We start from the raw sequence: 25,657 nt of genomic DNA, 5'->3' as shown, positions 1-25,657 counted from the left end.
GGATATCCATGCAGATGGTCAGTCAGGTTTGGAGATTCAGAGCCCTAGTGGGGTGAGTGAAACATTCAAATCTAGAGGTGGCTTAGTATGAGGTGTCAGTCCAAGTAGGGTGAGGTGATGACAATAGGGAGAGCTACCTGTTGCATAGGGTCAATCTAAAGAGGGCATTCATTTTTGGGGTGGTCCTATATACTCGTAGTTTCTCATCAAAAAGAAGAGGGCTTTCCTCATGAGGACTGCTGAGGAGGGCCTTTCTGCAGTTTGGGTGGGGTATCAGAAATTAAATGGATGAAGAGGACATTTACACTATAGAGTGACTTAGAATGTGGTTTCAAAACTAGCAGGGAAAGGGACACCTGCTCAGAAGAAAGGGTAGTGGCAAAGACAAGAGACTGGTTACATACAGGGGACATTTATCAAATAAGAAAATATGAAGCACCTGACCAGGCGGTGGCGCTATGGATAGAGCGTCGGACTGGGATGGCGAAGGACCCAGGTTCGAGACCCTCGAGGTCACCAGCTTGGACCCAAGGTTGCTGGCTCCAGCAAAGGCTTACTCGGTCTGCTGAAGGCCCGCAGTCAGAACACATATGAGAAAGCAATCAGTGAACAACTAAGATGTCACAATGAAAAACTGATGATTGATGCTTCTCATCTCTCTCCATTCCTGTCTGTCTGTCCCTATCTATCCCTTCTCTCTGACTCTCTCTCTCTGTCCCTGTAAAAAAAAAAAAAAAGAAAAAGAAAGAAAATATGAAAGATGATGAGAGCAGTTTTTCATTGTTAGAGAAGGGTGTTAGAAATAATGGAAAGAGAAAGCTAGGATAAATATTATGGTGTTGGATTGGATTTGAGCTACTGTAGTAAACGCAATTATTTTTTTTCTTCTTCTTTTCCAAGTGAGAGGAGAGGAGAAAGAGAGACAGACCCCTGTATGTGGCCTGATTGGGATCCACTTAACAAGTTCCATCTGGGTCTGATGCTCTGCCCATCTGGGGCCATGCTCACAACCAAGCTGTTTTTAGCACCTGAGGTGGAAGCTCCACCAAGCCATCCTCAGCACCCAGGGCCAATGTGTGTGAACTACTCGAGCCATGGCTGCAGAAAGAGAAGACAGAGAGTGAGCGTGAGAGCGAGAGAAGGAGGAAGGGGAGGATAGGGAAGCAGATGGGCACTTCTCCTGTGTGCCCTGACCAAGAATTGAACCTAGGACATCCACACACCAGGCCAATGCTCTACCACTGAGCTAGCTGGCCAGGGCCAGAACACAGTAATGTTCAATAAACATATAGGTGTTTAATGTACCTGTATGTATATAAATATACTGTGTACATGTATATATATTCCCTAACTTTATCCACTGGCAGGATCTAAGAGCAGTTACACCTCAGTAGCAGTGATTACACCTATTTGCCACAGCTCTTTAGAGAATCGGTTGATTCAGTGTCTGAAATAGGAAAGGTACCAGAACCTGGAGCATCTAGTATGCCAGAAAGCAAGGAGGTAATCAAGGAATGATAAGACCATGTCAAAAAGAAGCCAGGATAAAAACATTGTCACTGCTCAACTGTGAGGCATTTTGAACATCAAAATAAGTAATAATAGCAGATTATAGCTTATTAAATAAAATAAAAATGTATGTCCATACAATAAATTGTAAATAAAAGAGTAAAATGGAAGTTTTGTGAAAGAAGCCTGTTAGGCACAGACTTTAGTGATCAAAGTGAATACCATCAAAACAGGACCATTTGAGGCCCTGCCTAGGTAGCTCAGTTTATTAGAGCATTGTCTGGACATGCCAAGGTTGCAGGTTCAATCCCCAGTCAGGGCACATACAAAAATCAACCAATGATGGCACAAATGAGTGGAACTACAAATCATTGTTTCTGTCCCTCCCACTTCCCCTTTCTCTCGCTCTTTCTCTAAAAATCAACAAATATAAATTAAAAATAATAGAACCATTTGAAATCATGCACTGCCTCATAGAAGACAATGAGAAAAATATAACATCTACTTCTGTGCTATTCCTGCCAAAGATGATAACCTAAATTTAATCATAAGACAAATTCATTGAGAGACATTCAAAAGTCTTATATCTTTAAAATTGTCAAGGTTATGAATTCAACTTTTATTTTCAGACACTAGGTAAAGAAGAGCAAATTCAACACAAAGTAAGCAGAAGAAAGAAAAAAAATAAAGCAGGAGTCAATTAAATAGAAAACAAAAACAATAGAGTAAATCAGTGAAATAAAAAACTTGTTCTAGGGCAGCGGTTCTCAACCTGTGGGTCACGACCCTGGCGGGGGTCGAACGACCAAAACACAGGGGTCGCCTAAAGCCATCGGAAAATACATTTTTTAATAATAAATATGTATATAATATATTTTAATAATAAATATGTATATTAATAATGTATATATTTAATAAATATATTTTAATAAATATGTATATAATATATTTTAATAATAAATATGTATGTATTTTGATAATGTATATATTTTAATAAAAAATATATATTAATAATGTATATATTTTAATAATAAATATGTATTTTCCAATGGTTTTAGGCGACCTCTGTGTTTTGGTCATTCAACCCCCGCCGGGGTCGCGACCCACAGGTTGAGAACCGCTGCTCTAGGGGGTAGGAGGGTAGTTGGGGGTGATGGAAACCAAACATACGGTGACAGAAGGTTTGGCTCTGGATGATGGGCACGCAATGCAATTATAGATTAAGTGTCATGGAGGTGTACAACTGAAACCTGTGTGATCCTAAGGACCAATTTTTAAATTTTAAAAAAATCGTTTTTTGAGGAACATGATAAAATTAATAAACCTTTAGCCAGACTGATCAGGAAAAAAAGAAAGGACAAGAATTACCAAGATCAGCCTGACCTGTGGTGGCGCAGTGGATAAAGCATCGACCTGGAAATGCTGAGGTTGCTGGTTCGAAACCCTGGGCTTGCCTGGTCAAGGCACATATGGGAGTTGATGCTTCCAGCTCCTCCCCCCTTCTTTCTCTCTTTATTTATTCTCTTATGAATAAATAAAATTTAAAAAAAAAAAAAAAAAGAATTACCAAGATCAGCTGTGAAAGGTGACATCATTACAGATCTTACAGGTGTTAAAAGGATTATCGGGAGTGCTCTGCTGGTTGGCTCAGCAATAGAGCATTGGCCCATTGTGTGGAAGTCCCGGGTTTGATTTCCCATCAGGGCACACAGGAGAAGTGACCATCTGCTTCTCCACTCCTCTCCCTCTTCCCTCTCCCCTCTCCCTTCTCCCTTCTCCCATCTCCCTTCTCCCCTTTCCCCTTTCCCTTCTCCTCCCACAGCCATGGCTCAAATGGTTTGAGCAAGTTAGCCCCAGGCACTGAGGATAGTTCCATGGCCTTGCTCAGGTGCTAAAAATAGCTCAGCAAGAGCAACACAGCAGCTGCCCCAGATGGGCACAACACCCCATAGAGGGCTTGCTGGGTGGATCCTGGTCAGGGCACATGCAGGAGTCTGTCTCTGCCTAACCACCTCTCACTTAATTAAAAAAAAAAAAAAGATTATAGGGATATATATGAACAATTTTATGTTAATTAATTTAACAACTTAGGTAAAATAGTTTCTTTAAAGGACACAAATGATCAATGCTTACTTTCCTACAAAAGACATTATTTTGACATTTGATTGAAACTTGAATGAGGATTAGATGAGGGTCATACATCAGAATTTAATGGCCTGATTTAACAGAGGTTTTATTCTCTAAATTGATTTAATTGAAAATGTTCTTTGAACTCTACTTGTGATTTTTTTGTGTAGTTTGAGATTATTTAAAATAACTTTAACAATATTTGTGTGCCCTTCATAATAGGCATGTGTTTTAAGAGGCAAGTTTTCTTTTCTCTTACAGCGGAAAGGAAGCCTCCTTTATTTAATATGAATGCAATGAGTGCCTTATATCACATAGCCCAAAATGAATCCCCTACACTACAGTCTAATGAATGGTGAGTATTGCTAAGAGATACAGTACTCAACGTTGTATAAATTAAATGCTTTTGGTTGACCAGTGTCACCCTGTTAAATTTAATTGTCTAAATAAAATAGATAGATGCTTTTCCATAATGTTATTAAAATGATTTCATTTCAGCTAGGTAAAATGTATTACCTGAAGAGATAGTAAAATAGGAAAATAGGTTTATTCCTGTAACAAGATGATAAATAACCCATCATTGCTTTGGAGTATGTTATTTTTATTGGCTGATTAAAAGACATTATTCTGTATGCTATTAGCTTATGAAATTCACTCAGTGAACCTGTGTTAAACTATTGGCAAAGATAAATAAAATGAAATAGGTTTATGTATTTTACTTATACTATTCTTATCCTTTATTAAATATCTGCTTTTCATAGCATATGTATCTCAGTGTTACCACATGGAAGCAAAAAGTGTTGCTTAAAACAAAAATTTGTATTTTATATTGCCTTTCAACTTTAGGAATACATATAACCCTGATTATATAATAAATAGCACAATTTAAACATTAATATTTTATAAATAAAGTATGTAGATTGCCATACCTGTAGTGCTATTTTGGAGAATGGTTTATAATGTATATGGTATAAAACATAGATAAAATGATATATCAGAATTACCAGATAATTTATAACTTTGGGGTATTTCTTTTTTTTGTTTTTGTTTTTTGTTTTTTTTGGGGGGGTATTTCTGATTGTTACTGTGTTATTTATTATTTGGAATGCTCTGATGTTCCTTTTTCTTGATTTGATAAAATTAAGTTAATTTATGTAAAGGAGTTTATGTAGAAGAGATTGACTGTTTTAGAAAACTAGGATTTTTATTAGTGATAGAAAATTTTAGTGGAAATTCTTTTTTTTTTTTTTTTTTTTTTTTTTTGTATTTTTCTGAAATTGGAAACGAGGCAGTCAGACAGACTCCCACATGCATCCGACCGGGATCCACCCAGCACGCCCACCAGGGGGCGATGCTCTGCCCATATGGGGCGTCGCTCCGTTGCATCCAGAGCCATTCTAGCGCCTGAGGTAGAGGCCATGGTGCCATCCTCAGCGCCCTGGCCAACTTTGCTCCAATAGAGCCTTGGCTGCAGGAGGGGAAGAGAGAGACAGAGAGGAAGGAGAGGGGGAGGGGTGGAGAAGCAGATGGGCGCTTCTCCTGTGTGCCCTGGCTGGGAATCGAACCCGGGACTCCTGCAAGCCAGGCCGACGCTCTACCACTGAACAGGGCTAGTGGAAATTAATTCTTAAGGTGTATCTAGAATTTGAAAAATTCTAGCCTTACCTGTGGTAGCGCAGTGGATAAAGCGTCGACCTGGAAATGCTGAGGTCGCCGGTTCAAAACCCTGGGCTTGCCTGGTTAAGGCACATATGGGAGTTGATGCTTCCAACTCCTCCCCCCTTCTCTCTCTCTTTCTCTCCCTCTCTCTCCCCCCTCTAAAAATGAATAAATAAAATGAAAAGAAAAAAAAAGAAAAATTCTAGGGAAATTCTAGTATATTTAATAACTTTGAAATTTACAAGTAGATGCATGAATTAGTGATACATTATTTTTTTAAAGATTACATAATTAAGATTACATAATTACATATTCAAACTCTGTTGCTTATGTAGAGCTATATAGAAGTAATCTTTTGGCACAGTGTTTAGTAATACGGTACATATAGGTAATAAATATATATATTGACCAAAGACTGTCTTTTGTGATGCTTTGGGAATTCAAGAGGAATTCTTTCCTTGCCACAAAACATAAAATATTATTTGACTATTTCAGACAAACATTGATGGAGTAATTAATTATGACTAACTGCCTTGCTCACTGAACTCTTATAGGTAATACACTGTAATAAAATGATGTAGATTTCTAATGTTTTAAAAAAATATCTTAATTGGTTTTTTGGGTTTAGTGGAAGTTTACCATTTGTTTAAGGATACCAAATAGTCAGGTATAAAAATATTCCCCCCTAAGCTAATAGAGTGATAATCTGAAATATGCTATGTAGAAGATAATCCAAGGAGCAAATGACAGAGAGGTGGTAGAGAAAACAAATAGAGAGGAATGTTACCTAGATTTTAATGCAAAGGAGGGAAAGATTGACTTCTCTAGTTCTGCCTGAATTTAGAATGAGTTGTGATATTTAAATATGTGGGAGCAGAACTTTTAAATAATCAGTGCAGTGTGCGGAGGACCCGGGTTCGATTCCCGGCCAGGGCACACAGGAGAAGCGCCCATTTGCTTCTCCACCCCTCCGCCGCGCTTTCCTCTCTGTCTCTCTCTTCCCCTCCTGCAGCCAAGGCTCCATTGGAGCAAAGATGGCCCGGGCGCTGGGGATGGCTCTGTGGCCTCTGCCTCAGGCGCTAGAGTGGCTCTGGTCGCAATATGGCGACACCCAGGATGGGCAGAGCATCGCCCCCTGGTGGGCAGAGCGTCGCCCCTGGTGGGCGTGCCGGGTGGATCCCAGTCGGGCACATGCGGGGGTCTGACTGTCTCTCCCCGTTTCTAGCTTCAGAAAAAGGAAAAAAAAAAAAAAAAAAAAAAAAATCAGTGCAAGTTTATCTTTGAAAAATGGTAAAAGTTCACTGGTTGCTTTAGATGGTTTTCATAGACTTAAATGAACTATAGTGCATTGTGGCTACTTTTTTAATACAATTTCTTTTCCATCCCTGCCCCCACCAATAGGCATATAACTTGATTTGTGGATCTGCTTTTAAAGGAAATAGCAATATGTTCACTTGATACTTTCCTTTACAATAGGTCTGATTATTTTCGCAACTTTGTAGATTCTTGCCTCCAGAAAATCCCTCAAGATCGCCCTACATCAGAGGAGCTATTAAAGGTCAGTTCTATTATATATACTCTAAGTCTGTTTTTACTCCTAAGAAATTATTTTAAAGAATATGGTTTATTCCTCTTTGATTCTGAATCATCAGTATTAAGAATGCTCTACTAGTTTTTACTAAAATATTAATTTTACGTATTGTTTTCTCTTGGTTCTTTTCTCAGATGCTAAATTTTTACATTCCCCCCGCAAAAATTAATTAACTGCTTTTACCTTGGCTGAATAGAATACACAGTCAGATATTCAAAATAGTACCAAGTAGCTAAATTTTTATATAAGCAAGAATATATTCATGAGTTATAAATACAAAATTTAATTTATAGATTTATAGTAATAATGTTATATTTCAAAGTTGGAAAAACGTAGTTTAACTTTGAATTTAATTTTTATATCTATACTTTATTGATCTGTCCTATGTTAAAATAACATGAAAGGAAAAGAAATGATGTGCTATATTTGTTAGTATTTTCAGAGAAAGGAGATTTCAGAAGAAACTTAAAAATGGATATCTTATTTTTGTTTCCTTTCTGGAAATATATTTTTCTAATTTAATGAAAATATTTTTTTTTTCTTTTTTTTTTTTTGTATTTTTCTGAAGCTGGAAATGGGGAGAGACAGTCAGACAGACTCCCGCATGCACCCGACCGGGATCCACCTGGCATGCCCACCAGGGGCGATGCTCTGCCCCTCTGGGGCGTCGCTCTGCCGCGACCAGAGCCACTCTAGCGCCTGGGGCAGAGGCCAAGGAGCCATCCCCAGCGCCCGGGCCATCTTTGCTCCAATAGAGCCTTGGCTGCGGGAGGGGAAGAGAGAGACAGAGAGGAAAGGGGGGTGGGTGGAGAAGCAAATAGGCGCTTTTCCTATGTGCGCTGGCCAGGAATCGAACCCGGGTCCCCCGCACGCCAGCCCAACGCTCTACCGCTGAGCCAACCGGCCAGGGCCTGAAAATATTTTTTAAATCATGTAAATTCTATTCAGTTTTCAATTGATTTGGTTGCCTAATTTAAGTACATGATTACTATATCCTTTATATTCTCAAAATTATTTTCATTTGGAGGTTCATCTTTTTTATTTTTATTAAATTTACTGGAGTGATATTGGTTAATAAGATTATATAGTCTTCAAGTATACATTTCTGTGATACATGATCTCTATATTGCATTGATTTTTATCTTGAAAATCAATTACATTGCTTTATTGTGACATCTCCAGATCCATTGTTTATCATGACAACTTTTTCTCAAGTGACTGAAACAAAAAGAATTCAAAGTTACTTTTAAAATAGTGAGGTTAATAGTGTTAAGTCTCCTGAAAATATTCAGAACACATCTTTCTCAAGAAGTTTATTGGATTGCTTTGGTGAAACTCAATCATCATCATTCATCAAACCTCAAATTAAGGAGATTAAGTCCTTACCTAGCCACTTATTATTAGTGAGATAGGAAAACTTTATAACAATGGCAATATTACCATCATATTCATAAATTTGCAGAACAGTGATTACAGGAGCTATCTTGTAGCTGAAAGTATTGAGAAATTATTTCTGCACTATAATGTCAAGGTTTCGTGTTTGTGTAATAAATTTTTGACAATTAAGCCTTAGTAATGAAAGTTATAATAAATAAATGTTATTGCATTGAAACTCCCTAACATGTATTCCTATAGAGTTAAAGGTATTAAGTAAAAAAATTTTTTAAATACAAAAGAAGGTAGGTCTTCTTATCTTTCCCCCATCTTATTAATAATAAAAGTATTATTGAAATTTATATACTTCTTAAAACATCTAGATAAGACATTAGTAAGTAGGATTTGACTCTATTTCTGTGACCCTAAGGAATCTTGTTGATTCTTCACTACAAAATATAAGTAGACTATTATTAAGAATTTTTTAGCCCTGGCCGGTTGGCTCAGCGGTAGAGCGTCGGCCTAGCGTGCGGAGGACCCGGGTTCGATTCCTGGCCAGGGCACACAGGAGAAGCGCCCATTTGCTTCTCTACCCCTCCGCCGCGCTTTCCTCTCTGTCTTTCTCTTCCCCTCCCGCAGCCAAGGCTCCATTGGAGCAAAGATGGCCCGGGCGCTGGGGATGGCTCTGTGGCCTCTGCCCCAGGCGCTGGAGTGGCTCTGGTCGCAACATGGCGACGCCCAGGATGGGCAGAGCATCGCCCCCTGGTGGGCAGAGTGTCGCCCCCGGTGGGCGTGCCGGGTGGATCCCGGTCGGGCGCATGCGGGAGTCTGTCTGACTGTCTCTCCCTGTTTCCAGCTTCATAAAAATGAAAAAAAAAAAAAAAAAAAGAATTTTTTAGAATTTCAAGAGGTTCAGTTTGTTTTCACTGATACACAGTAGTTAGATACAAAGAAAGTCTTGAGATCTATCTATCTTTCTATCTTTCTATCTATCTATGTATAGATATATATATATTCAGTAGTATTATTTGCAACCACAGTGTGTTGAAGAACAACATAAAGTTTCAGTGATGCTTGAGGAATTTTAGGCAGTGATCTCACTCATAGTCTCTGAAATGAAAGCCTCAATAAAAAGGTACTCATAATAGCAAAAAAAAAAGTTTTAATATAGGCCCTGGCTAGGTAGTTCAGTTGGTTGGAGCATTGTTTTGATACACCAAGGTTGTGGGGTTGATCCCCAGTCAGGGTACATACAAGAAACAACCAGTGAGCCTGACCAGGCAGTGGCACAGTGGATAGAGCGTCAGACTGGGATGCAGAGGACCCAGGTTCAAGACCCCAAGGTCGCCAGCTTGAGCGTGGGCTTACCTGGTTTGAGCAAAGCTCACCAGCTTGAGCCCAAGGTCGCTGGCCCAAGCAAGGGGTCACTCAGTCTGCTGTAAGCCCCTCAGTCAAGGCACATGCAAGAAAGCAATCAACGAACAACTAAGGTGCCACAACGAAGAATTGATGCTTCTCATCTCTCTCCCTTCCTGTCTCTCTCTCTGTCACAAAATAAATAAATAAATTAATTAATTAAATTAAAATGCTTTTAAAAATAACAGCCATTGAATACAGAAATAAGTGGAACAACAAACTGATACGCTCTCTCCCTCCCCCTTTTCCCACCCTTTTTCCCTCCCTTTTCCCCTCCCTTTTCCCCTCCCTCTCTTCCTCTCTCTTCCTCTCTCTTCCCTCTCTTCCTCTCTCCCTTCTTCCCTCCCTGTCTCCCTTCCTCTCTCCCTTCCTTCTTCCCTCTCTCCCTTCCTTCTTCCCTCTCTCCCTTTCTTATTCTTTTCTTCTTCCTCTTTCCCTCTTTTCCTCTTTCCCTTCCTCTCTCTCTAAAATCAATAAATTTAAAAAATAAGTTTAGAATACTAGGAATTATGTTAGTGAAAAATAAGCAAGATATATAGAAAATTATCAAACTTAGAAATGTATCATTTTGGCCCTGGCCACTTGTCTCAGTGGTAGAGTATTGGCCCAGCTTGTGGATGTCCTGAGTTCAATTCCCAGGCAGGGCATACAGGAGAAGCACCCATCTGCTTCTCCACCCCTCCCCCTCTTCTCTTTTTCTCTCTCTTTTCCCCTCTCTCTCCTTCTCTCTCTCTCTCTTCCCCTCCTGCAGCCATGGCTCGACTGGAGCGAGTTGGCCCCAGGCACTGAGGATGGCTCCATGGCCTCCCCATCAGGCACTGGGAAGAACTCTGTTGCTAAGCAATGGAGCAACACCCCAGATGGGCAGATCATCACCCCCATTGGGCTTGCTGGGTGGATCCTGGTCAGAGTTCATGCAGCACTCTGCCACTCTGCCTCCCCTCCTCTCACTGAAAAAAATAAAAAGTAAAAATAAGTATATGAAGCTATTTATCTTAGAAATAAAAATTTGAAGTAGGATCTATTCAGAATTAGAGTAATGGTTAAATAATTTTGGCATAAACATTTGATGAAATGTTCTGCAGTCATGTTTATGAGTTGAAATAACATAATACTTATGACAGTGAAATAATAAAATATATAGTTATAACTCTTTGCATAGCAAAGAAAGTAAAGAAGGTACAAGTGTTATAAGAATGTAAGGTTGCCTGACCTGTAGTGGTGCAGTGGATAAAACATCAACCTGGAATGCTGAGGTCGTGGGTTTGAAACCATGGGCTTGCCTAGTCAAAGCACCAATGCAAAACAAGCAACCAATGAACAACTACAGTGAAGCAACTGTGAGTTGATACTACTCACTCTCTCCTTTTCCCCTCTCTGTAAAATCAATAAATAAAATCATGGTGGATAAAGCGTCAACCTGGAATGATGAGGTTGCTGGTTTGAAACCCTGGTCAAGGCACATTTGTGAAGCATCTACTATAAGTTGGTGCTTCCTGCTCCTGCCCTTCCCCTTCTTCATCTCTCTCTCTTCTCTCTACAATCAATAAATAAAAATTTTTTTTAAATCTTAAAAATAAATTAATTCAAGGGCATCTGCCTGAGCAGTGGTGGTCCAATAGTGGATAGAGCATCAAGCTGGGATGCTGAGTGAGGACTCAGGTTTGAAACCCCAAGGTCACCAGCTTGAGCAAGAGGTCACAGGCTTGGTTGGAGCCCCCTGGTCAAGGCACATATGAGAAGCAGCCAATGAACAACCAAAAAGTGATGTAACTATGAGTTGATGCTTATCTCTCTTCCTGCCTGCCTGTCTCTGTGTCTTTCTCTCGCTAAAAAACAAACAAACAAACAACCAGAAACAAAACCCAAGAATTTGAGGGCATCTCATGAACTCAAGGTGGAAGATATCTTTCCACAATCTATATGCTAACTATGTACCTACAAAACAAAATCTATACTTAGAAAATTTCTGTAAAGAAATTACACCATCACGGGGATATAAAGGACATCCTTAGAGAATGTCATCAATAATATTGTAATAACTATGTATGATGCCAAGTGAATACTAGACTTACTGGGGGGATAACTTTGTAAGTTAGAAAAATATTTAACCACTGTGCTGTATACCTGAAACTAATATAGTATTAGATATCAACTATAATTGAAAAAAGAAAGAGATATACCAAAATTTAATAATAGTAATACTAATGGTAGAATTGTTCTTTCTACTTTTCTATATTTGTAAGATTAAGCTTTATTAAATGTTACTGGTAAAAATCTTTAAAAATATAACGGCTTTTGGCCCTGGCCGGTTGACTCAGCGGTAGAGCGTCGGCCTAGCGTGCGGAGGACCCGGGTTCGATTCCGGCCAGGGCACACAGGAGAAGCGCCCATTTGCTTCTCCACCCCTCCGCCGCGCTTTCCCTCTCTGTCTCTCTCTTCCCCTCCCGCAGCCGAGGCTCCGTTGGAGCAAAGATGGCCCCGGCGCTGGGGATGGCTCTGTGGCCTCTGCCCCAGGCGCTAGAGTGGCTCTGGTCGCAACATGGCGACGGCCAGGATGGGCAGAGCATCGCCCCCTGGTGGGCAGAGCGTCGCCCCTGGTGGGCGTGCCGGGTGGATCCCGGTCGGGCGCATGCGGGAGTCTGTCTGGCTGTCTCTCCCCATTTCCAGCTTCAGAAAGATGGGAAAAATAAAAAATAAAAAAAAATAACGGCTTTTAATCAGCTGCTAGTGTTTTATGAAGTGTTGCTTATGTATCATATAAAGGAGCCCATAATATCCAAGTTTATGTGACATAAAACCATCATCAGTAAATACATTCCTGTTGAAACCTAACTCAAAACTGAACATGCCTTATCTATAAAACCAGCAATTCTAGAATATGTAAAACTTTATTTAGGACTCTAATTTAATAATTGGACTTAATTCTTAGTGTTTAATTAAAACTTTTTATTTTAACTATGCATTTTCAGTTGGCCAACAAAAGTATTATGTTTCAAAGTTTTGATAAAATGTGCAGGGGTAATTAGGTAGGTACAGTGTGTGTATGTGTGTTTAAATGACATTGTAAATGTAAAAAGGCAGAAGTATAATAGAATTAGTTACAGATTATGTACATTATTAATTATTTAGGATAGTAATTCTAGGATTTGAGAAGGGGTATATTTGTTTTAATTTAAAAAATATATAGGTTTCAATTGACTTACCTTTTTTTATTCAGCACATGTTTGTTCTTCGGGAACGCCCTGAAACAGTGTTAATAGATCTCATCCAAAGGACAAAGGATGCAGTAAGAGAGTTGGACAATCTACAGTATCGAAAGATGAAGAAACTCCTTTTCCAGGAGGCACATAATGGACCAGCAGTAGAAGCACAGGAAGAAGAAGAGGTAATAACTTAGAAGTTAATTAAATATTGAATTCTGTTTATTGGTTCCTTTCCTTATACAGTTTGTCTTGCATGAATCTTTTAGATCAGTGGTTCCTAGATTGTGTTTTCTTAACACTGGTCCTGTAGAATCCCAGGTAGGAAAAAAGATTTTGTATTTTTTAAACCCAACCTCTTCATAATATACATTGGCACAGTAAAGCAGCTCTTCCAAGTCTTTTATTAAAGAAACCTGTTCAACTTTATTTAATATAGTCCCTCTCAAAGTTCTTGGCCACTGAACCCCTTTTTTATTTTTGTTCATGATTCTCCGATTCCATGTGACATGCATTTGGAAGTATTTGAAATTATAAATTCTGGAAGTTGCCAGTACATCTCTCAGAAATCATTACAGAGTTACCAAGTGTTCTACCCTGTCACCAGAGATACTTGATTCTTTTCAATTTGCACAATTTTATTCCATCTACATAGTTCTAAAATACTCATTTTACAGATGAGTAAAGCAAGGTTCAGAATGCTTAACTGACTCACCTTAAGTAAAGGCATGTAGGTTTAAATTCATATGTCATTCATTCTCAGGGCCATGTTCTTTCCATGTTGCCTTTTAGGGAGAGTGGAAATACAGATCTGCAATAGAAATCTAAAGAACTTCCTCACAAGGAAATACATAGACAGATATAAAGCTTATTTGTGGAGCTTTTTTTTTAAAATTCAGTGAGAGGAGAGAAGGCAGAGAGACAGACTCCCTACATGCATCCCAATCAGGATCCACTCAACAAGCCCACTAGGGGGCAGTGCTCTGTCCATCTGGGGCTGCTGCTCCACTGCTCAGCAACTGAGCTCTAGTTAGCGCCTGATGCGGAGGCAGTGGAGCCATCCTCAGCGTCTAGGGTCAGCTCACTCCAGTTGAGCCATAGCTGCAGGAGGGGAAGAGAGAGAGAGAATGAGAGAGAGAACTGAGAGGGGGAAGGGTGGAGAAGCAGATGGGCTTTTCTGCTGTGTCTCCTGACCAGGAATTGAACTCAAGACATCCACACATTGGGCCAACGTCCTATCACTGAGCTGCTAACCAGCCAAAGCGGAGCTGTCTTATTCACTCTAAATATTTTCAGTTTTCTTCTTTGCTCCTCTTAGAATTGCAAAGCTTTGGTTCTTTTGTATTGCTTTCCAGTGAAAAAAGATCACTTTGCATTCTGAAATCAGGAATAATAGTTAATTACTTTTCATTTTACTTTTCTATTGACCTGAGAGGGGTATAAGAAAAGGAGAAAAGAGAGAGAGAGGGACAGAAAGCGAAAAGCATCAACTTATTGTTTCACTTAGTTGTTCCATTTAGTTGTGTACTCATTGATTGTGTGCCCTGATGAGGGGTCGAGTTCATACCCTCTGGCGGCATGCCAGGTTGATGCTTTTATCCATTTAGCCACCTGGCCAGGGCCTACTTACTTTTCTTTTTAATAGCGCTACATATTAATGAAGTATAAAAATATAATACTTTCTTTAACTTACAGGTTTTATTTTGTTTTTATTTTATTATTTTTATTAGTTCTTATGATAGTCATTAGAAAATTGGGACTAATTTAAATTTTTTTATTGATTTTAGGGAAAGAGGATGAGAATGATAGGGAGGGGAGAGAGAGAGAGACACACACACACACACACACACAGGAACATGAATCTGTTCCTGTATGTGCTCTGACTAGGGATTGAACTGGCAACCTCTGTGCTTCCAGACAATGCTCTAACTAACCAAGCTATCTGGCCAGGGCTTTTTGGGGTGGGGTGGGGCTATTTTAAATACATGAAATATTTTAACTGAATTGTAAAATGCAGTTCAATTTGTAATTCTAATATAGCATCTCTAGTATGCTAGGGATACAAGTTCATATATTTTTTTTATATATGCTATGTTATATATATAGAGAGAGAGAGATACACATTATGTGTCTACATTAATTGAATTCTGTATATCTTATATAATTTTAATACGGCAAGACTACTAAAATATTGTTGCCCAGATACCATTGCTTCCCTGGTTACTTTAAAAAAAACAGTCTTATGATTGTGATTAAATATATAAATAGTATGTAATTTTCAATTTACACAAAAATAGATAGGAATTGATGTTAATTATTTGTAGTAGTTTACAAATCAATAGGCTAGAGACTAGATTCTTCAGAAGAAAGGAAAATATAAAAGCCTTCAATAAAAAGTAACAACTAAAAGAGGCTGTTTACAGGATTTTAATAAAAGGTTGGGGCTTGTTTTAACCATGGGAATCATTGACAAATGAGCAGAATCTCTCTGTGTTGCCTGTGAGATGTGTGGTAGAAGTGGATTTCAAAAAATGTACAGTAATTTAGAGAAAATGATGCACTTTGGAAATAACCCAAAACTAATGACCTTTTTTACACGGTTGATTTTTTTATTATTTACTTATTGTTCATTTCTATTTGTTTGTTTTTCTGTCAAGTAGCAGTTGGTAAACTTCCTGATCTTGACAAATAAAGGGAATTTCTTATGATAGACTTCTGATTTTCTAAATATTGTGTGCCAAGCAATGTGCTAGGTACTTATAACTCAAGAATTTAAAAGAAATACAGATATTTGAACCTAGTGCTTTTTTCCCTTAGGAACAGGATCATGGTGTTGGACGGACAGGAACAGTGAATAGTGTTGGAAGTAATCAGTCTATTCCCAGTATGTCTATTAGTGCCAGTAGCCAAAGCAGTAGTGTTAACAGTCTTCCAGATGCCTCAGATGACAAGAGTGAACTAGACATGATGGAGGGAGATCATACAGTGATGTCTAATAGTTCTGTCATCCACTTAAAACCTGTGAGTATTTGGGTTTCAGTAAAAATTTTAACTTTGGGAAATAGTTTTCTTCATCCGATTAGTTTAAGAGAAAGTTTTTTGTTTTAGTGTTTCAGAAGTTTGGAAACAATACAAGCTTTTTAAAAAATAAATTTGTTTCATTTATTTTTATTGATTGATTTTTAGAGAGAGAGAGTGGGGAGAAGCGGGAAACATCACCTTGTAGTAGTCGCTTCGCTATGTGCCTTGACGGGGCAAGCCTAGGGTTTCAAACTGGCAGCCTCAGCATTCCAGGTGGATGCTTTATCCAACTGCACCACCACAGGTCAGGCCAATACAATATAGGCTTGTTAATTCCCAATTTGGAAAACTAATGCTTTCAGAAAACAAACAAAAAGTATTAGAATTGTAGAAGAAAAAAATACAGAGATACAATATAATGTGTTATTTGAAGTTACTTTAGATGGAAAAGAAAGTATTTTAAAATAGTAAGTAGATATACGAAATTAGTGATGATAATGGTTGCTTTTGGGGAGTAGGAGAAAGGGTTAGGATTATCAGAAGCAACTTTTGCATTATCCATGTTTACATTTTTAAAACTGAGTGTAGTCACAGAATATTATAAATTCTAGGTGCCAGAAATAGGGGTGTTTGCTGCATTATTCTTTTCACTTTTGAGTACAAAATTTTAAATTTCTTGAAAATATTTAAAGGTCAGGTAGCTTCTGTTTTAGCAAATAATAGGAATGCCTCCTTTTTCATTTACAGCTTGCAGTATTAACTTAAAATCTTAGTAGGCTCATTTGTTAAAAGGTGGAACCAACACAAGTGTTCATCAACATATGAATGGATAAACAAAATGTGGTATATATATATCTAATGGAATATTATTCAGCTATAAAAAGGAATGGAATTCTAATACATACTACATCAAGTAAACCTTGAAAATATTATGCTAAGAGATATAAATCAGATGCAAAAAGACAATATTGTATAATTCCACTTATTTGAAAGATCTAGAATAGGCAAATTCATAGAGATAGAAAGTAGATTAGAGGTTACCATGGGCTGAGTAGAGGGTGAAATGGAGAGTTTTTGTTAATGGATACAGAGTTTTCTATTGAAGTTATAATAAAGTTATGAAAATAGTGGCAGTGGTTGCATTGAGAATGTAATTAATGCCTCTGATATGTATACCTAAAAAATGGTTACAATGACAAATTTTATACTATATATATTTTACTGCACAAGGTTAATAAGAATGATTAGGTAAGTGGTAGTGTTATTCAGAGCAAAATTATGTTTGTTATATTACAATAGAATCAGCAATATAAAAGATTAGTTTCACAATTAGTTGGTTGCTACTTTAGTTGACTTCTCATTAGTTGATGAACTAAAGTAATAGGGAAAGACATCAATTACAGCTATTTTTTGATTACTTATCTTGGACAAATGGCAGTATTATAAAGATATTTTTAAGCTATATTATTGCTTCTAAAACGCAAATGCATTAGAGTAATTAATTTTGTGACTGCTGTTTAAAATACTGGCTGCATGTTTCATCGTCTTTATTTTTAAGTAACATTAAAGCTTTGCAATTTTGCATATAATGAATAGTATATTTACCTAGCCTTATATATTTCCTTATGTGTGCTATTTCATGCACTGAAGAAATGATGTCTCTTGATTCTAATTATGTTGAAAATAAAATACTAGCATTCTCAGTTTGTTTCCTGTTTTGCTTTTAAAATTATGTCTTTGAGATTTGTTGATCAAGTTGTCTTTAAACTTATTTTCTTGAAAGTTCAAATGAACTTTGTTCACTTCAGCTAATGTTGTCTCTTTTTCTAGGAGGAAGAAAATTACAGAGAAGAAGGAGATCCTAGAACAAGAGCATCAGATCCACAATCTCCACCCCAAGTATCTCGTCATAAATCACACTATCGTAATAGAGAACACTTTGCTACTATACGGACAGCGTCACTGGTATGTACTTCACCTGAATTAGAAGTATATTTTTCATGTTGGACCTTGGCATCTATACTCAAATAAAACTATTTATTTTGTATTTCAGGTTTATTTTGCATAACATTCATTCAATATTAAAGTGCCTGTTATGAGAAAGATTATACAAAATACTCAGAGACATTAAACTAATATCTTCAAGACGTACATAAATAACTAATATGTTAAAGTATATTAAATGCTTAAGATACTAAGTAGGAATTCAAATTACTCTTAATTCAGGGCATAAAGGAAGTATTTATAAAACTTACTGTTTGAGCCTTAAATAATCAGTTTTAGGCTCAGGGAGAGGAGAAATGTCTTTGCCACATAAGACCTAACAATAAGGAAATAATGATGCTAACCAAAATGAGGGGGAATTTTGGGAAATGTCAGGAGATCCAATCTGGATAACACTCAAAATGTTATTTCTGAAGTAACAGTAAAAATGAGTTATTTGTTAATTATAAGAATGTTGTTTTAATGAGATACTTAAAACCCAAACCCCAGCCTGACCTGTGGTGGCGCAGTGGATAAAGCATTAACCTGGAAACGCTGAGGTTGCCGGTTCGAAACCCTGGGCTTGCCTGGTCAAGGCACATATGGGAGTTAATGCTTCCTGTTCCTCCCCCCTTCTCTCTCTCTCTCTCTCTCTCTCTCTCTCTCTCTCTCTCTCCCCTCTCTATAATGAATAAATAAAATCTTTTTAAAAAAATTATAAAAAAAAACCTAAACCCTGATCAGTCAGATAAGTAGGACCAAAACATAGTAAAGGATTCTAGGGATAGAAAGAAATTATATTAAGATATTATAGGCCCTGGTGGGATAGTTTGGTTGGTTAAAGTATTGTTCCCATACTCAAAGATTGCATTTTCGATCCCCATTCAAGTCATATACAGGAACGGATTGATGTTTCTGTCTCTATCTCTTTCCCTTCTCTCTAAAATTAATTTTTAGGAAAAAAAATGTTACAAGAAAAGTAAGCTATTGGAAAATATGATAGGAAGAAGATAAGATATGGGAGTTACATGAATTTCCAACTATATATTCAGAGTTTATAAAATCCAATGCTGTGACCCAGAACATCATCTCCTATCATAATTCAGGTCATTCATTCCTGCTATTCTGCAACATCTAAGTAATTCTTTGAACAAAACAAGTAGCAAAATTGCTTAATTTTTTTCACAACTCTTTTAGTAAATCCTTAGAGAGCAGCCAGTTTGTAATAAAACATCTTTGTGACTTGGCTTATATTAAATGTTTCCAAGCAAGTCTTCTGTCCCAAAATTTAGTTCCCTCAAATTAATTAAGAACACTTGTTACAGACTGAGAAAACTTAAGATCTATACCCTTAAACTTAATAATTCCATTTATTTCAAATAAAAATTTAGTATATATAGATTCAGGTACAAAAATAAGCATAGCTATATTATTCAGTATATTTACCATATACCATAATTCAGTCTTAATTCTTTTGCCTCAAAATTTTTTTAACTGTTTTTGGATTTTATATAAATGGAATCGCCAAGAATGCACTCTTGTGCTGAGCTTATTTTGCTCATCTTAATGTCTTTTTTCTTTTTTGTGTGTGTGAGAGAGATAGATAAGGAACATCAACTCATAGGTACTTCATTTTAGTTATTCATTGACTGATTCTCATATATACTTTTATGAGGGGGCTCAGGTTGAGCCAGTGGCCCTTTGCTCAAGCCAGCAAACTTGGGCTCAAGCCAGTGACCATGGGATCCTATCTATGATCCCACTCTCAGGCTAGTGACTCCGTGCTTATGTTGGCAAGCCTATACTCAAGTTGGATGAGCAAGTGCTCAAGCTGGCAACCCTGGGGTTTCTGAACCTGGGTCCTCAGTGTCCCAGGTCGATGCTCTCTCCACTGCGCCACCACCTGGTCAGTCTCAAAATCCAGTTTAAATAACCCAATTAAAAAATGTGTGTTCTGACCTGTGCTGGTACAGTGGATAAAGCATCAAGCTAGAACTCTGAGATTGCCGGTTCGAAACCCCAGGATTGCCTGGTCAAGGCACATATGGGAGTTGATGCTTCCTGTTTCTTCCCCCCTTTCTCTCTCTCTCTTTCTCTTTTCCCTCTCTAAAATGAATAAATAAAATCTTTAAAATAAAAAAAATAGGTAAAGTATTTTTATAGATATTATCCAAAGAAGATATATAAATAGCCAACAAGCACATGAAAAGATGCTCAATATCATTATTCATTAGGGAAATGCAAATCAAAACCACAGTGAGGTATACCACCCCACAACCACTAAAGTGGCTATTTTAAAAACAAGTAAACAGCCTGACCTGTGGTGGCGCAGTGGGTAAAGTGTCAACCTGGAAATGTTGAGGTCGCCGGTTCAAAACCCTGGGCTTGCCTGGTCAAGGCACATATGGGAGTTGATGCTTCCAGCTCCTCCCCCCTTCTCTCTCTCTGTCTCTCCTCTCTCTCTCTCTCTCTCTCTCTCTCCCTCCCTCCCTCTCCTCTCTAAAATGAATAAATAAAAAATTTAAAAAAAAAACAAATAAAAAAGACAGAAAATAAGTGTTGGAGAGTATACAGAGAAATTGGAACTGCTGTATACTGTTGGTAGGAATGTAAGGTGGTTTGACTGCTGTGAAGACAGTTGATTATTCCTAAGAAGAGTTAAACATAGAATTACCACATGATTCAGCAATTCTGCAAGGTATATACAATATATCCAAAAGAATTTAAAACAGGTATTTAAACAAATGTATGTAGCCTGACCAGGCGGTGTGGCACAGTGGATAGAGTGTCAGACTAGGATGTGGAGGACCCAGGTTCGGAAATCCAAGGTTGTCAGCTTGAGTGGGCTCATCCAGCTTGAGCATGGGTTCACCAGTTTGAGCGTGGTTCACTGGCTTGAGCATGGGATCATACATATGACCCCATGGTTGCTGGCTTGAACAAAAAGATCGCTAGCTTGAAGCCCAAGGTCGCTGGCTTGAGTAAGGGATCTCTCGCTCTGTTGTAGCCGCCCCCCCCTCCCCCCCCCCCCCCCCCCCCCCGTCAAGGCACATATGAGAAAGCAATCAATGAACAAGTAAGGAGCTACAGCGAAGAATAGATGCTTCTCATCTCTCTCCCTTCCTGTCTGTCTGTCCTTCTCTCTAACTCTCTTTCTGTCTCTGTCACACACACACAAAAATGCATGTACACACATGTTTATAGCGATATTGTTCACAATAGCCAAAAGGGAGAGGCAACACAAATATCTATAACAGATGAATGGATAAACAAATTCTGGTATATGCATACTGTGGAATATTATTTATCTATAAAAAATAATGAAGTACTGATGCATGTTATGTGACATGGATGAACCTTGAAAACATACTAATTAAAAGAAGCCAGACACAGAGACCATATATTATATAATTCTATTTATATGAAATATCTGGAATAAATAAATACATAATAGAGACAGGAAACAGATTGGTGGTTACCAGAAGAGGAGAATAGGGAGAAACTTGTGTAATAGATAAAGAGTTTCTTCTGAGGTGATAAAAATATTTTGTAATTAGTTAGAGGTGGTGGTTTCATAAAATTATGAAGTTGACAAATGCTACTGAGATGTTCACTTAAAAATGATAAATTTTTTATTATGTGAATTTTACCTCAACTAAAAAATTCAGTTTATACTTTTTTTTTATAGCTAGTGCTTTTTGTGTACTTCCCAAGAAATATTTGCCTACCCCAAGGTCATGAAGATAATCTTATGTTTTATACTACTTCATGGTTCTGGGTTTTATGTTTAGGTTAAATTCTTTTCAAATTAACTTTTGTGTATAGAGTGACACAGAGGTCAAGGCTTATTTCTTTTTTAATGTAGAGAACCAGCTGTTTTAGCAGTTTGTTAAAAAACACATTCCTTTTCTTCTTGAATTAACTTGATTTTTGGTAGAAATTAATTGACTAAATATGTATGAGTCTATTTCTAGATTTTATTCTGTTTCTTTGATCTATTCAGCTATCCTTACAACCACACTGTTTTAATTACGGAAGTGTATGTCTTTCAACTTTTTCCCCCCTCAAGTTTATTTTGGCTATTCTAGGTCCTTTATATTCCCATATAAATTTTAGAACCAGCTTGGCTGTTTATTGAAATTTAACTGGAAACTGCTAGCTGGGATCTCTTACATTGATTGCACACTTAGTAGTAGTGTGGTCTAAAATGCTTTTAAAAGAAAAATGTTTTGCTTTTTTATTTTCTTCTAGGTTACAAGGCAAATGCAAGAGCATGAGCAGGACTCTGAGCTTAGAGAACAGATGTCTGGCTATAAGAGAATGAGACGGCAACATCAAAAACAGCTGATGACTCTGGAAAATAAGCTAAAGGCTGAGATGGATGAACATCGCCTTAGATTAGATAAAGATCTTGAAACCCAACGTAACAATTTTGCTGCAGAAATGGAGAAACTTATCAAGAAACATCAGGCTGCTATGGAAAAAGAGGTGGCTGATTTAGTATTTATTTATTCTAGCTTTTGATCGTCTCAAAATTAACTACGGTAGCATTTTGATATTAGGGTATTTGTTCCCCAGAACCAAGCAAATCACCTGGAGAAAGGGAGAAATATTTATATAACATGTACTGTCAAGTACTGAGTCTGGGAACCAATAGACATAGTAGCATCTCCTGATACTTAATAGTTTTATAGTGTCACAGTAGTAAGTCATTCAACTATTCTAGGTCTTGGATACCCTAGTTATTGAGGAGTTTAATAAGTCACCCATCAATAGGAGTTTTAGATCTCTAAAAGGCATTCATGATTCTTTTCTCTGTGTATTTTTTAAAAACATTTTAAAATTTATAGTAGGATTTTTATGTCAGAATAATTGAAGATTTTTATAATGTATACTGAACATGTTAGAGGTTATAAATTAAGACAGATTAAAAAGAGTCTTGTCATATGAAACCTTTTCTTCTGTTCTTGGTGTTCCATCTGTTTAATTTAATTTTAAGAGTCATGGTTTTCAAGTAAAATGTAAGCTTATCCGGCCCTGGCCGGTTGGCTCAGCGGTAGAGCGTCGGCCTAGCGTGCGGAGGACCCGGGTTCGATTCCCGGCCAGGGCACATAGGAGAAGCGCCCATTTGCTTCTCCACCCCTCCGCCGCACCTTCCTCTCTGTCTCTCTCTTCCCCTCCCGCAGCCAAGGCTCCATTGGAGCAAAGATGGCCCGGGCGCTGGGGATGGCTCTGTGGCCTCTGCCCCAGGCGCTAGAGTGGCTCTGGTCGCAACATGGCGACACCCAGGAGGGTCGCAACATGGCGACGCCCAGGATGGGCAGAGCATCGCCCCCTGGTGGGCAGAGCGTCGCCCCTGGTGGGCGTGCCGGGTGGATCCCGGTCGGGCGCATGCGGGAGTCTGTCTGACTGTCTCTCCCTGTTTCCAGCTTCAGAAAAATGCAAAAAAAAAAAAAAAAAAAAAAAAAATGTAAGCTTATCAAAATTCACACAAAATTTTCAAATATGTCTACATAGAGGCATTATCATAGTTACCCTGTTTACTTCCCCTCACCCCCAAAAGAAGTACCACTCTCTCACAGTAGTAGAGAAGTTGGCAAAATAATTTATGGTGTAAATAAATAGTTGATTTTGAAATAATTTGGTGAAAGACTACAAATATTTAGAATTATGTTGGGCTTTGGTTAGTACTTTTTATAACTTGAAAAGAGGTAGAAACTAACATATTTAGGAAAGCAATTCATGAATCAAGATATACAATGTGATTACATATTTGTTTAAAAAATTTATACTGCTCACAAAAATTAGGGGATCAGGGAATGTGCAGATACTCCAGTACTTTCAGTCTTTTATATAGTGCATTTTCACCAATGAAATAAAAATTTGTTTTGCATCTCATTTGCATAATTGGACAACTTTCTTTGACTTGGTTGTTTTTCTGATGTTCTTGTTTAATAAAAAGAAATCAAATGCTTTTTTTTTTTTTTTCATTTTTCTGAAGCTGCAAATAGGGAAAGACAGTCAGACAGACTCCTGCATGCGCCCGACCGGGATCCACCCGGCACGCCCACCATGGGGCGACGCTCTGCCCATCCTGAGCGTCGCCATGTTGCGACTAGAGCCACTCTAGCACCGGAGGCAGAGGCCACAGAGCCATCCCCAGCGCCCGGGCCATCTTTGCTCCAATGGAGCCTTGGCTGCGGGAGGGGAAGAGAGAGACAGAGAGGAAAGCACGGTGGAGGGGTAGAGAAGCAAATGGGCGCTTCTCCTGTGTGCCCTGGCCGGAAATCGAACCCGGGTCCTCCGCACGCTAGGCCGGAAATCAAATGCTTTTTTTTATCGCTTCATATTCATTTTGAAATGTCCCCTAATTTTTGTGAGCAGTGTATATGCATGAAAAAATTAGAAAGGGTACACACCAAAATGTTTATATTGGTAATTTCTAGATAATAAAATCATATAAGATTTTTCTTTGTGTTTTTCTGTGTTTCCTAAATGTTCTACAGTGGGTATGTATTGCACATATAATCAGAAGTAAAACAGTAACATATATATAATAATATAACATTTTTATATTAATATGTAAATTGAAGGTCAGTGTTTCATTTGAAGATGAATATATTGTATTATTTAATATACAGATAAGTCTAGATGAAAGGTCATGATTTAGTTATATTTTTAGATAAGTTTGTATATTTTTTTGTTCTAATGAGGGGAGGACATACTCCTGTTAAATGAGAAAAAAATAATAAAAAGTGAAGCCTTGGGCAATAGCACAGTCGGTTGGACCATCTTCCTTCCCAATGTGCAGAGATTGCCAATTCAATCTCCATTCAGAGCATATATAGGAACTGATTGACGTTCCTGTCTCTCTTTCCGTCCCACCCTTCTCTAAAATCAACCAATAAATTTTAAAAATTAAGTTAAAAGAATAAATGGGGGGGGGAATGAAAACTTTTGACCCTGTCAAAGAAATAGTTTAAAGATGAATTTTTACTGGCTCTCTAAAACTCATATAATAAAAGACCTGAGTAACATTTTTTAATAATTATTTGGGAATTCTTATTTTGGTAAAGCTTATACTGATTTTATGTTTGTGAGGGAACAAGGTATCCTTGGTGATGTATATTCAACTGTTGCTTTTAATCGACAACCATTTGATACATTTTTAAAATTTCTTATAGGCTAAAGTGATGGCCAATGAGGAGAAAAAATTTCAGCAACATATTCAGGCCCAACAGAAGAAAGAACTGAATAGCTTTTTGGAGTCCCAGAAAAGAGAATATAAACTTAGAAAAGAACAGCTTAAGGAGGTACTTATTTTATAAAAATTTTCAAGCCAGTTATCTGATTGTTAATTATATCCAATGCTGATGAACTCATAGAATCATTAGGATGAATTTTTATTTTCTTTCTACTTTTTTCTTTAATTACAATTAATCAATATTATATTTGTTTCAGCTGTACCTCATAGTGGTTAGACACTTTTATAACTTATGGCATTCCCAGTAAGTGTAGTACTCACCTGGCATCATATATAGTTATTACAATGTTACAGACTATATTCCCAGTGCAGGATAAATTTTTCTTTTGTTGTTTATGGTCACTAAATCTGTATCAGTTTGAGTGAAGACATTGTTATAATCAACTACTTGTCATTGGACTAAGAATCCTCAATTGAGTAAGGTCTAAAAAGAAACATCTCCTAAAAATATAAATTATTTTACTTAACCATATTTTTTGCTCCATAAGATGCACCTGACCATAGTACACA

General features: G+C 37.7%; 1 protein-coding gene across 2 annotated transcripts in view; it reads left to right on the top strand.

The window, feature by feature from the left end:
• Window positions 1–25,657, top strand: part of TAOK1 (TAO kinase 1) — a 168,800-nt gene that overhangs the window by 104,863 nt on the left and 38,280 nt on the right. For both annotated transcript variants that reach the window (XM_066263155.1, XM_066263156.1), the window contains exons 9-15: window positions 3,898–3,991; window positions 6,772–6,853; window positions 12,897–13,064; window positions 15,697–15,900; window positions 17,731–17,865; window positions 22,135–22,371; window positions 25,068–25,196. In XM_066263155.1, the coding sequence (XP_066119252.1) occupies window positions 3,898–3,991; window positions 6,772–6,853; window positions 12,897–13,064; window positions 15,697–15,900; window positions 17,731–17,865; window positions 22,135–22,371; window positions 25,068–25,196 (1,049 nt within the window). The remainder of the gene's footprint in view (window positions 1–3,897; window positions 3,992–6,771; window positions 6,854–12,896; window positions 13,065–15,696; window positions 15,901–17,730; window positions 17,866–22,134; window positions 22,372–25,067; window positions 25,197–25,657) is intronic.

This window comes from Saccopteryx bilineata, chromosome 2 (genome assembly GCF_036850765.1).
Source record: "Saccopteryx bilineata isolate mSacBil1 chromosome 2, mSacBil1_pri_phased_curated, whole genome shotgun sequence".
In the NCBI taxonomy this organism is placed as follows: domain Eukaryota; kingdom Metazoa; phylum Chordata; class Mammalia; order Chiroptera; family Emballonuridae; genus Saccopteryx; species Saccopteryx bilineata.
Note: the sequence above shows the minus strand (reverse complement) of the source record. Positions and strands in the feature narration are given on the sequence as shown.